A 13,596-nucleotide genomic window follows, 5' to 3' on the forward strand; every position below is an offset into this window, starting at 1 on the left:
TTGATAAATTAAGTTATTAGAACAGAGTTCACACCAGATCAATATGCACGACAATGAACATAATATTGCAGGTCGAGTAAACATAAACAATTATGATCGGCGACTGAGTACAAAGGGCGAATGCAGCATAGTGTCACCAGAGATTTACAGCACAAAAAGAGGCCCTTCTGCCTATCGTGTCTGTGCCGGTCATCAAGCACCTATCCGTTCTAATCCCATTTTCCAGCACTTGGTCCGTAGCCTTGCATGGTGTGGTGTTCCAAGTGTTCATCTGGGGAGGGTTCCCGCCTCCACTACCCCTTCAGGCAGTGAGTTCCAGAATTCCACCAACCTCTGCGTGAATTTTTTTTCCCTCAAATCCCCTCCAAATCTCCCGCCCTTTGGGCTTCGGGCAGATGCGAGAGGAGGGCACCCACCGGGAGATGCTCCGTGGGGGGAGCCAAACATGCTCCTCAGTTTCAGAAGCTTCCATGGAGTTGGTAGGAGACAGATTAGCGGCGGTGTGCGCACAACACCCCCCCCCCCCCCCCCCCCCCCAACCTCCCCCCTCACCAGGCTACCACGTGGCAATCAGTCAAGGACATTAGCCTCACTGTGGTGGCTGAACTGAAAAAACACCATCGGGGTATGGCTGGAGCAGTAAAAAAGGTCGGTGGATGAATCTCAAAGCCAAATTTCTAGCCAATTGGAAGGGGTGGATAAAAAAAAAAATAGAAGTGTTGGGTGACAGCCAAAGATATGGAGGTAGCCCTCGCTGACCACAGAGAGCAGATCACACACTGGAGAAAAAAAAAAACTTGCCTTCAGTTCTGGATTAGAGTAAGCTTCTGAAGAATAAAGTTTTGAAGAATAAAGTAAGTGACCTGGAGAACAGGTCTCGAAGGCAAAACATCTGCCTCGTGAGTCTGCCGGAGGGAATGGAGGGCAACACCCCCACAGAATTCATAGCTGGCATGTTATTCAAAATAGTGGGCAAGGAGGTGCTCAAGTCCCCCCCCCCCCCCGGAACTAGATCGGGCTCATTGCACGCTGTCACCAAGACCTCGTGCAGAGGAACCCCCTTGAGCGATGATCTGGAGGTTCCATAACTTAAAAGAAAAAAAAAAGAGCAGGTTCTGCGATGGGTCAGGGAGCACCAAGGTGTTAAATGGGAAGGTCACTTGATCCAGCTTTACCAGGACCTTAGTGCTGAGTTGCCAAAAGAAAGTGCAGCATTTAATGGGGCAAAATCTGCCCCATTCAAGAAGGGAAACGGTTTGGGCTACTTTACCCGGCCGGTCTCGAGTCTTGGTCGAAGGAAAGGATCACTTCCTTGACTCCCCAGTGAAGTAAGCATTTAAAAAACTTGTTTGAATTCTGTCTCAATCTTTCTCTATTGTTGTCCAAAAGTTAAATTGTTGTATGTTCGAAAGTTACACTATTGTTGCTTATAGGACTGATTTACACTGTAAAGTTAATACTGTTGAAGTATTTTTTTTTGTTATACTAATGCTGTATATATTGCTCATATAGTGCTGTCAGTGCCACTGGGCTGTTGTATGAATTAAAAAAAAAAAAAAATTTGTTAGTGAAGTTTCTCAACTTTTAACATAGAGTCAGTTGGAGAGCCTTTCAGCTATATCGTAGAATCATCATCGAATTTACAGTGCAGAAGGAGGCCATTTGGCCCATCGGGTCTGCACCAGACCTCGGAAAGAGCACCCCACTTAAGTCACACCTCCACCCTACCCCCATAACCCAGTAACCCCACCTAACATTTTTGGACACTATGGGCAATTTATCATGGCCAATCCACCTAACCTGAACATCTTTGGACTGTGGGAGGAAACCGGAGCACCCGGAGGAAACCCACGTAGACACTGGGAGAACGTACAGACTCCACACAGACAGTGACCCAAACCGGGGATCGAACCTGGGACTACCGTGCCGTACAGCTAGAGATGGGAAGTAATAAATGTGGGTATTCTGCAGCTCCTACTCACAAACACGTGACGAGGGGGAGCTTAGATTATTCTGTTAAAGAGTTCAAGTTTCACTTCCGGTGGCGGCCATGGAGCGAGTGCTCCCACATTTGATGGCTCCCGCTCGTGGCGTGTTTTCGGACGTTTTCCCCAGTTAACAGGTGGATGGGAGGCGGAAAAAGGTGCAGGAGAGTGAGGGGACAAGATTGACCCGCTGGTGCATGGAGACGAGGGAAGCGGTCGAAAAAGAGGGAATCATTCGGTTGGAGCTGGTGCGGCGCTTGCAACGCACGTAGAGATGGTGGAGGGGCAGGAAGCAGCCCTACCGGCTCAGTGGTCGACAGACCAGCCGGTGAGTTTCCTGAATGAGGGGTTCATCTAGCAACGGAAGGAGTCTGGAGGACCTGGGCGGTGGATTTGATCAAGGCAGTGGTGGACCACGTGGAAAAGAAGCTGGCGGCCCAGGGTCAGGCAATCCAGAAGATGGAGGTGGCGGGGGAACACTAGGAGCAGTTCGCCTCGATGGCAGTGGAGATGGGGCTGATGCGGGACCAGCAGAGGCGGCTCCAGAAGAACGATGAAGACCAGTAGAACCGGTCACACAGGCAGAACAGAAGGATCATGGGCCTCGGAGGGGAGTAAAGGAGCCAATGCTGGCACATATGTGGGGAGGATGCTGGAGAAACTGCTAGGAGTGGGTACGTTTGCATGGCCTTTGGAGGTGGATCAAGCACATAGGGCACTAATGAGGAAGCCCCAGGAGACCGAACTGCGGAGGGCGATGGTGTGAGATTTGCATTGGCTCCTGGACAAGGAGCAAATTATGAGATGGGCCAGAGAGGGTACCAGGCCCTGGGTGCAGAGCTGGCCAAGAGGAGAGCGAGCTACAAGGTCAAGGTGGCCCTCTACAAGACGAGGGTGAGGTTTGGGCTACTGTGGGTGACCTACGAAGGCTGGGAATTGTACTTTGGATCGGCAGAGGAGGCGGTAGAAGTTGTCAGAGACAATGGACTGGCAGGAGAAGGTGGACTTTGGTTGAAATGCTGCTGTGAACTTGTGTTTGGGGCAATTTATTTTTCATTTTCAGATTTGCTCTTTGTTCGAGGATGGGGTTTGGTCTCTTTGTTTGGGTTTGGGGAGGGGTTGTTTTGGTTTTTTGCACTAATGTTCGAGCGGGGGGTGGGAGAATGATAGGCGCCATGGACAGGGGCTGCCAGGCTAGCTGGGTGGGCTAGTTCAGGGAAGCACAATGAGTGGAAGGTTAGTAGGGGCATGGTAGCAGGGTTGTTGCTGGGGGAGGGGGGGGGGGGTGAGAAGTACTGTTGACAGGGGTAGAGCTTTTAAAGTGTAAGGGGCGGAGGCTCGATGACAGTGGGCGCCGAGGGGGGCCTGGTGAGGTGCGGGACAAGGGCCAGAGGTTCGCTCAGGAGGGTCTATGGTTGGAGGATTGAATGGGCCAGTCAAAAGGACCTGTGTGTCGCACACTTGAGCGATTGAAGGCGGATGTGGCCATGCTACATGAGACTCACCCGAGGGTGGCAGACCGGATTAGGCTGGGTAGGGCAGTTGAGAAGGGCAAGAGGAGCAGTACAAGAGTATGGGGGGGGGAAAGCGAGCAGGATGTTAGCGCACCAGTTTACAAGAAGCAGCGAGAGAGATTGGGAAAGTGAAGGACACAGGTGGGAATACGGACTTGGACCAGTAGGGGTGAATGGGGTGTTTAGGGAGTTTTACAGCTAATTGTACAAGGCGGAATCCCTAGCAGGGAAAGAGGGGATGAGGTGGTTTCGTTGGAGTTTCCGAAGGTTGCTGAGGAGTTGGTGGAGGTCCTGGGGGAACCAATTGGGCTTATAGAAGTAGTAGGGGGGCTGGAGGCAATGCAAATCAGGCAAGGTCCCAGGACCGGATGGGTACGCGGTGAAATTTTACAAGAAGTTCTCGGGGTGTTGGGGCCGCTGTTGGTAAGGGCCTTCAATGAAGCAAAGGAGTCGAGAGTGCTCCCCCCAACGTTGTCACTGGCATCGATCTCCCTCATTTTAAAGAGGATAAGGACCCGGAAAACTCGGTCATACAGATCGATCTCCCTGTTGAATGTAGATGCCAAACTACTGATGAAGATCCTGACCACGAGGATCAAAGACTGCTTCCCATGGGTAATAGGGGAGGACCAGACAGGATTCGTTACAGGGTGGCATTTGACGACCAACATTAGGGGGCTGCTTAATGTAATTATTTTTTTTTTATTTTTTATAAATTTAGATTACCCAATTATTTTTTCCAATTAAGTGGCAATTTAGCATGGCCAATCCACCTACTCTGCACATTTTTTGGGTTGTGGGGGCGAAACCCACGCAGACACGGGGAGAACGTGCAAACTCCACACGGACAGTGACCCAGAGCCGGGATCGAACCTGGGACCTCAGCGCCGTGAGGCGGTTGTGCTAACCACTAGGCCACCGTGCTGCCCGATGTAATTATGATGCCTCCAGAGGGGCGCAAGGTTGAGGTGGTGGTGGCCATGGACGCAGAGAAGGCCTTTGATCGGGTGGAGTGGGAATACTTATGGGAGGTCCTGGGGCAGTTTGAGTTTGGGCAGGGATTAGTGGACTGAGTCCGGTTGCTATACCAGGCACCGGTGGAGAATGTGCGGACAAATCGGGTTAGACTGGACTACTTCAGGTTACACCAGGGGACGAGGCAGGGATGTCCACTTTCCCCACCACTCAAGGCATCTGCCTGGATGGAAGATTTGAGATTGGTCTTGCATCTGGAGAAAGTCAAGCGGACCACCAGAAGCTCGGTGGGAAGATTCTCCCAGAGATGGCAGTCATTCATTACTTTCTTCAACGACCTGGAAATGTTAGAGGGCTGTTTGGGTGGGGGGTATATGGTTGCTTATGGAAGTTATATTGTGTGTATTTTTTGGCTATATGTAGATTACTGTTTATCTTTGATAATTCAATAAAATTCATCTTAATCTATGCCCCATGGTTATTGACCCCTTTACGATGAGGAAATGTCCCTTCCCATCTATGTCCATCAATTTTGTACACCTCGATCAGGTCCCCCTTCAGCCTTCACTGCTCAAGGAAATTCGTGCACTTTCATTGCATTTGTCAATGTAGAAAGTGACAAGATTTCTAAAACATGAATATTATATATTATATTTATTTAAAAATAAGGAAACTGGCAAGCTAAGAGAATACAGGATGAAACAATTTCAAAAACATCAAAAAGGTGCTATCAATAATATATATCAAAAATATAATGAGCAAAGAGGATTGTTGGCAAGGTAAAACCCCTGATTGGGGTCAGTTTGTATCGAATGATTAAAAAAAATTGCAAAAACAATTAACACTTGCTTTGCACCGATCTTTACTAAAGACAAGGATACCAAAGAGGTGATGCATCCTGAAACAGTCATGGATGAAAGGAGCAATAGTTTAATGGATAAAAGGCCATTTTAGGCACCTTATTTTAAGTGACAGAATACATCCTGCAATCTAAATGGAGGAAATTGCAGAATTATTTTAGGTCTAAAGTATAAATGTGTGCCAGAGGATTGGAGAGTAATTAATGTAGTCCGTATTTTGAAAAACGCAGCCAGACGTATACCAATTAGATGAACACTTGTAGGGGAATTGGAAAGTGAAGGAAATGACCACATTATGCAAAGAGAAAATAGTTAGCAGTAGCTAACGCACAGATTTCAAAGTGCTCAAGAAACTTCAAAATTCTCTCTCAGGACACATTGGTAGGGGTGAAGTTAGAGGTGATGAATGTAGTGTACATGGTCTTTAGGAAAGCTTATAAGGCTATGTTTAATTTGCAATGTAACACTACAAACTAGATTGGATTTTGGTTACAAGGGAGAGGAGTTGAGGGCCAGCCCTTCCAACCCAAATTTTCCAAAGTGGGCAGGGCTATTTCCATTGAATCATTTGGATACAATCACAGAGGATAAAAATGGAAGGTGTAGTTAATTCCTTAAAAAAATCCCAGGAAATTATGGAGAGAGAATAGTCATTACTTAAACTATGCCTCAATTTCCTTGCATTTTTGCACCATCGAGATACTTACAGAAACAATTCATGCAACTCTCCCAACCATCCTCCATCAATTTTAATCAATGGTGTCCACAAATCTGCCGAATTAATGCTATATTGATTATCTCCTTCATTTGGATTACGTTGGAGTGGAGGGCTCAGAATCAGTAATATTTTCAATCATTCAGCAGGTAGCCAATATTAAAGTATTTAGCACATTGGTATCTTGATCACAAGGTTTAAGCAGATATAAACAAACAAAGCATGAAAAGTGCCAGTCTACCTCAAAGCTACCTTGGAAGGATAAGGTGCCTCAAAAATCAAGCAACAGGTGGTGAAGTTAGCTGTTTCACACTGCTACTGTGCAATATAAACACAAACAACATTCTCCTCTAATAGGATGCTACAGTCAAGTTAAAAAGACATTCCACCTATCACACAAATGAGCAATGTGGTATGCGAATTTCAATGCCGGTGAGGTCCCAATGACTTGTGGATTGTATCCAACAGCAGATCCCTTCGGGTGTTCACAACAGGCAAATATTGACTGTGCCCAACCAGTCCATGTTTGTAAAACTCAAATGTAGTGCCCAACATTAGATGTGATTCTGTGATTGGACAACACTTACTAAATGGAATGAAATGAAATGAAAATCGCTTATTGTCACAAGTAGGCTTCAAATGAAGTTACTGTGAAAAGCCCCTAGTCGCCACATTCCTGTTCAGGGAGGCTGTTACGGGAATTGAACCGTACTGCTGGCCTGCCTTGGTCTGCTTTCAAAGCCAACGATTTAGCCCTGTGCTAAACAACCCTATTGTGCTAATGACAATAATAAGCAATTTTAAGGTGATTAGTTACAGTGTGGCTCTCTGCAAACAAAAAGATCATGTCCATGCATTGTGACTTTTTCCACCAACACGGAGGACAGCCATTCCCTGGTAAATTCCTTATAATACCTTGAACAGAGTGGACATCCTGGTTTGAATTTTTAAAAAAGCTTGGTCGTTAGCTGTTCCTTGGTGCATAAGCCATAGCATTTTCTCAGCCTCTACCTATCAGCGTCCACTTTCCAACCAATCAGCACCCTTTTGCTATGTAATACAACTTGTTCCTTTGCATTTATTCTGACGAGTGCAAAAGAAAAAGCTTTGACCGCATGTCTTTCTTTTCATCTATACCCAAATATAGACACACAACAGTTTCATCATTAAATTTCAAATTTCCTTAGTGCATAATGTTGACGTGAACCTCAAATCCAAAATCAAAATCACAAGGTTGCAGTTTATAAACATAAAAGTCTGGACCTATATGTACAAGTTGTCCCTTAACTCTGTGCAATTCCCAACTGTGTATTACTACCAACTGCAAACCATGCTTAGCACACAAACTCAAAAAGTATTAAATCTGTCAGGGAAAATGTATGGCTGTCCAAACATTTATTTACCAAGTCAAAAGCCAACAGCCTTCAATAACTATTTGAAGTTAAAAATAAGTAAAGATAATCTAGAGTCACTTTTATGGAAGCTTTAATAACCTATTGTTCCATTTGTTGTCCACTGTGGCACCTTGGGTGTATGTGTTGCATCTGACTCACCACTAGGCTCAGTACAGCCTTTTCTAGTCAGTTTTGCAGTAAATTATGTAAATTTATCATTGCAGGATCAGGGACACAATGGTCTATGGCATGTGCTGCTAATATCGTCCAGGGGAAATTTGGGCTAATAATTATTTCAAGGCACAGAATTTAAAAGCCAAAAGATAATGATGAGACAGTACTAAACATTACAGTATTGAGATTCTTATTATGGAAAAGATGTTGCAGCTTTAGAGCACAGTAAGAAGTCTTACAACACCAGGTTAAAGTCCAACATGTTCGTTTCAAACACTAGCTTTCGGAGCACTGCTCCTTCCTCAGGTGAATGGCGAATTAGGCAAATTAGAGTAGGCATGAGATTGGAGGAATAGAGGAAGTTTGTAGGTAAATGTGATGTGAACTCTCTCCTAGTGTGTGTTGCTTAAACACTGACATGGAGTTGGTTGGGCAAATAGTCTGTTTCCATATTGCAATTTCTATCTATCCCTGCAAGTCATTCACTGAATTAAAGAACATTGAGAATTGACATTTTTTCAATCCAGATCTTATTGATTTGTGTTCGTGATAACTGAACACCTATCAAATTTAATAGAATAGTAATGTACACAGCATTTATGAAATACTTTGAGCTATCCAGACAATGAATTGCAATACAAAATTCAGCAACATGTAGGTAATGTATGCAGATTTGATTTGTATATTTAGTGAAAGTCTTTACTTTTTTGATCTCGTTAGATATGCAAGAAGTGTTTTGTTCTACATTTTTACTCCTTGTAAAGTACTCCAGTGTTGCCAATTATTCATTCATCAATTCAACATGCTAGAATATGATTATGCACTTAAGTGCTCAAGGACACCAAACATCTTTTTCTGTTTACATTGAATTTAAATTTATAATCACGTACATGTTGAGTGTTCCAACCAAATGTCGCTACAGACAAGTTGGAAAAAGATGCATTATGCCCTTACCTCTTCCTTGTCCTTCATCTGTGCCTCTAGTTCTTCTATCGTCCTGTTCAATTCAGTTTTGTGTGTCTTAAGCACATTTGCCTGCCCACTCAGGCATTCAAGTTCAGAAACCTGAATATAGATCAAAATGAGAAAATACATTTTTCACGATAGTCATTCCAAATATGTCTTTAGTTGTATATTTAAAATATAAAATAATATACATTTTCTTCAGATTATGGAATTCTCTCCCCAGAAAACAGCATAAACTGGGTCATTAAATATATTCAATGTGGAGTTACACAGATTTCAGGGTGTCAGGGGTTATAGGGGCCCAAGGCCACAATCAGATCAGCCAGGATCTTGTTGAATTGTGGAGCCAGCTTGAGGGTCCGAATCCTCTGTTCTCATCAATGGAATCTCAACATTTTGGATCAAAATTCTAATAAATCACAGAATTAGCGTGGACTTTATTTACTACTACCATTACTGCACAAAAGTAACACTTGACCATTTTGAAGGCATGCATAAAATAGAGCTTTGGGACCTCTGCATCTGGGTTTGTGATAAGATTGAAGGGAATAAGTGAAAATCCTGCTCATGCACATTTTTAAGCCAGATAACGTGATTGCTCTCTACTCAAATTATACAAGCTTAATAATGGAGCAGATTCTTCTACCATTTACCATTGCAGTTTACTATCATTGAACAGATTAGAACAAGTGAGTATTGTTCCTTCATTTCAGATGAACAGATGACTAGCTACATTTCACAAACTGGTTTTAACATTTTGGGTGCCTACGCCCTATTCTTTGTACTTGCAAAATGCCGGGAAACTGCAGAGAAAGTGATCAATATCTGTAAAGGGGAAAGGCAGGTTTTGACATGTTCAGTGTGTTAACTTTTTATTAGAATGTGTCAAAGGTTACACATCCAAAATGTTAAAAGCAGTATTTTCCTACAAAAGTAATGACTCAAAGCAGTGCATATCCTGAACCTGGTTTTTATTTCACGTTTCCGGTCTTCCTCCCTCATTATCATACTTGCAGTCAATTATGTTTTTGGTAGCACACAAGAACTATGCCAGAGGAGGACTTGTATTGTACACACTCTGAAAACTGAATATCGGGATACATAGATAACAGAGCACATTTTCTGCACTGAATGCCAAACATCTTACAGTAATTGTGTGTTCTCCTTTGAGAGTAGAAGGGCTACAAGGAGATTTGATAGAACTGTTCAAAACTATGAGGGCATTGGACAGAGTAGAGAGGGAGACATTGTTCCAGCTTGTAAACGGATTGAGAACAAGAGGGCACAGATTTAAAGTGATTTGCAAAAGAAGCAAATGCAAGAAAAAAAAACTTTCACACAGCGGATCTGGCAGGTTCAATTGAGGTATTCAAGTGGACATTTGGATGATTAGTTGAATAGAAACAATGTGAAAGGTTGCAGGGAAAAGGCAAAGAATGGCACTAAAATCACAATGCTCATTCGGAAAGCCAGTGCAAACATTATAGGCAGAATGGCCTCCTTCGACAACATAACAATGTTGTGATAAAAGAACCAAAAACTGCAGAGTGACTTCCCATTCACTGCATTTGAAAAAAACCCACAAGGGGGCAGACTAACTAAATTGAAAACCAGACCTTATTACATTTTGTTTCCTTGGTAGTCTCCAGCAAATAGTTAACTCAGATCAACATTAAAAAAAAACCTCTTCCTAATGACATTAACCATGCAATTTAATACCTGTGCTAGCTGCACTCTCTGGAATTAGCTGATGGTACGAAAACAAGACTATCAAATTTTAAATTCCTGCTTCCTACAGCAGGAAGACATTTCTGCTCAAACACTTCACCGATGTGTTGAACAAAGTTGAACAGCCAGCTCAGACAATGGCGTGAAGTAATCATTCCACATTTTTTTTTAAACTAGAAGGAAATGGAGTTACTCATAACAAGATTTGTTCAGTGAAGTTCATAAACAATCCTCCAGGCACTTTTCATGACATACTTGCTACTCAAATACTGCAATGGTCAGGATATATCAAATGCCACAATCTTTCACAGTCTTGACCCTGAACTTGATCTGGCATAATTCTTATATCTAATGCAATTAAAAGATTAAGTCCCTGCGGTGCATATTTATAATAACCAACTCAAATTTGGAAACTAGGAACAATATGTTCTATGTAAACTCTTCTAGTCAATATTTTTTATTTATTTTTTAAAACTCTTTCAGAATGTGGGTGGTTTACTGCACATCCATAATTGCCCTGGAGAAGGTAGTGGTGAGCTGCCTTCTTGACCTGCTGCAGTCAATGTGGTGTAGGCACATCCACAGCACTGTCAGGAATTAAGGGAGTTCCAGGACTTTGATCCAATGACAGTGAAGGAACAGCAATATATTTTCAAGTTAGGAGGTACTTGCAAGTAGTGGTGCTCCCTTGAATCTGCCACGCTGATCCTTCTAGATGGCAGTGGTTATGGGTTTGGAAGGTGCAGCCCAAGGAACCTTGGTGAGTTCCTGCAGTGCATCTTATAGATGGTACACACAACTGCCACTGTTCATTGGTGCTGGAGGGGTAAATGTTGAAGGAGGTGGCTGGAGTGGCAATGAATGGCTTTGTCTTGGACGGTTTTGAACTTCTGGAGAGTTGTTCGTGCTGCATTCATCCAGGGAAGTGCAGAGTATTCCATCGACTTGTACCTTGTAGATGGTGGACATGCTTTGGGTAGTCAGATGAGATGAGATACTCATCGCAGCCTATGACCTGCTCTTGTAGCCACAGTATTTATATGGCTAGTCCAGTTCAGTTTCTGGTCAATGGCAACTCCCAGGTGTTACCTTAACATGGATTTGATTTTGATTTGATTTATTATTGTCACATGTATTAGTATACAGTGAAAAGTATTGTTTCTTGCAAGCTGTGCAAACAATGCATACTGTACATAGGGAAGGAAGGACAGACTGCAGAATATAAGGTTACAGTTATAGCAAGATGTAGAGAAAAGATCAACTTAATACGAGGTAGGTCCATTCAAAAGTCTCATGGCAGCAGGGAAGAAGCAGGAGGGAAGAAGCTCTTATACAGTGAATGGCAGAACCATTCAAGAAGTCAATTCAGGTAGTCAAGAAGGCATATGGCATGCTTGCCTTCATTGGCCAGGGCATTGAGTATAAGAATTGGCAAGTCATGTTGCAGCTGTATAGAACCTAAGTTAGGCCACACTTGGGAGTTTAGTGTTCAATTCTGGTCGCCACACTACCAGAAGGATGTGGAGGCTTTAGAGAGGGTGCAGAAGAGATTTACCAGGATGTTGCCTGGTATGGAGGGCAGTAACTACGAGGAGAGGTTGAATAAACTTTTTGTTCTCACTGGAACGAAGGAGGGTGAGGGGCAACCTGATACAGGTCTACAAAATTATGAGGAGCATAGACAGAGTGGTTAGTCAGGGTAGAGGGGTCAATTACTAGGGGGCATAGGTTTAAGGTGCGAGGGGCAAGGTTTAGAGGAGATGCACGAGGTAAGTTTTTTTTCTTTTTACACAGAGGGTAGTGGGTGCCTGGAACTCGCTGTTGGACAAGGTGGTGGAAGCAGGGACGATAGTGATGTTTAAGGGGCATCTTGACAAATACATAAATAGGATCAGAATAGAGGGATACGGACCCCGGAAGTGTAGACGATTTTAGTTTAGACGGGCAGTATGGTCGCCGAAGGGCTTGTTCCTGTGCTGTACTTTTCTTTGTTCTTGAGTCGGTTTGTCCGTGACCTCAAACTTTGGTATCTTTTTCCTGACAGAAGGTGGAAGAGTGTATGTCCGGGCTGCGTGGGGTCCTTAATTATGTTGGGAACTATAGCAAGAGTCAATGGATGGAAGGTTGGTTTGTATGATGGATTGAGCTACATTCATAACTTTTTGTAGTTTTCTGCAGTCTTGGGCAGACCAGGCTCCATACTAAGCTGTGATACAACCAGAAAGAAGTTGGTGAGAGTCGTAGCTGACATGCCAAATTTCCTCAGTCTTCTGAGAAAGTAGAGTCATTGGTGGGCTTTCTTAACTATAGTGTCGGCATAAACTGGAATCTCTCGACCCTGCACTCTACATGCATTGCACTCTAAATGAGTTCCCAATAATGATTCTTGTACATTTGTGTAAAAATTATGTTGCATTTTATTATGCTTGCAGCTAATTTTTAAGTTGCTGGTAAAAACAATTGATTCAGCACATGACCAGAAAATATTTTGTTCGCAGCTGCACTTTGCAGGAGCCACACATTGACTCAGGGGATAGCTATATATTTCAGAACAATAATTTCATTTGGCATGCACAAAGTTAAAATTCCTGACTCAAAGAGAGATTTTTTTTTTAATAAACTGAAATACTGACAATTTTCAGGATATTACAGCAGAGTTAGTCAATAGTCGAGCAGTTATCCCCTTTCAACATTCTCAAAAATGTGTGCACATTGCAGTGGTTTGGCTTTGACAAGTGTTTTGAAATAATTTGCATAAATTACAACCCCCCCCACTTTCCCAATTAATAAAAGTTCACTTCTGTGATGCTGATCTCATCATCCCAATCCATGTACTAACAGATAACGTGCAACAGCTAGAACTTACTAGAACAAACCTGGAGCTAAATTCTTGTTGTAAGAAAGCAACTGACCTCCTCACAGCAGTACTGTGGACTGGCAACACAGCAGTACTGTAAGGGAAGCTAGCCTTGCATTTTCCTTTGATGGAGCACCAATGCAAAACACCAGTTGGCTCCTGTCAAAAATCATGGACACAGATTTTTATATATGCATCATTGTCAATGGAACTGATTTGTGTGCGACAGACACACCAAGTTTTACAGTGCTCTGCCATCTTAATGCAGTTAATTTTCATCAACTATCCATTATTATTTTTTAAATGGTTAAGACTGTCAGACTCCGTTTCAAGTGATACAAAATTGTCCAATAACATCATCCTAACCTGAAATACAACTATTTACTCATCACCTAGATTCCATGAATTTCCCTAAAAATGGTTGGGAC

General features: G+C 43.2%; 1 protein-coding gene across 1 annotated transcript in view; it reads right to left on the reverse strand.

Annotated features, from left to right (window-relative positions):
- The window catches only part of LOC119970635 (homer protein homolog 1-like), a 112,816-nt gene that overhangs the window by 28,488 nt on the left and 70,732 nt on the right, over positions 1 to 13,596 (reverse strand). The window contains exon 7 of the mRNA XM_038805565.1: positions 8,572 to 8,682. Within this exon, the coding sequence (XP_038661493.1) occupies positions 8,572 to 8,682 (111 nt within the window). The remainder of the gene's footprint in view (positions 1 to 8,571; positions 8,683 to 13,596) is intronic.

The sequence above is a fragment of the Scyliorhinus canicula genome, chromosome 8 (genome assembly GCF_902713615.1).
Source record: "Scyliorhinus canicula chromosome 8, sScyCan1.1, whole genome shotgun sequence".
Classification (NCBI taxonomy): Eukaryota; Metazoa; Chordata; class Chondrichthyes; order Carcharhiniformes; family Scyliorhinidae; genus Scyliorhinus; species Scyliorhinus canicula.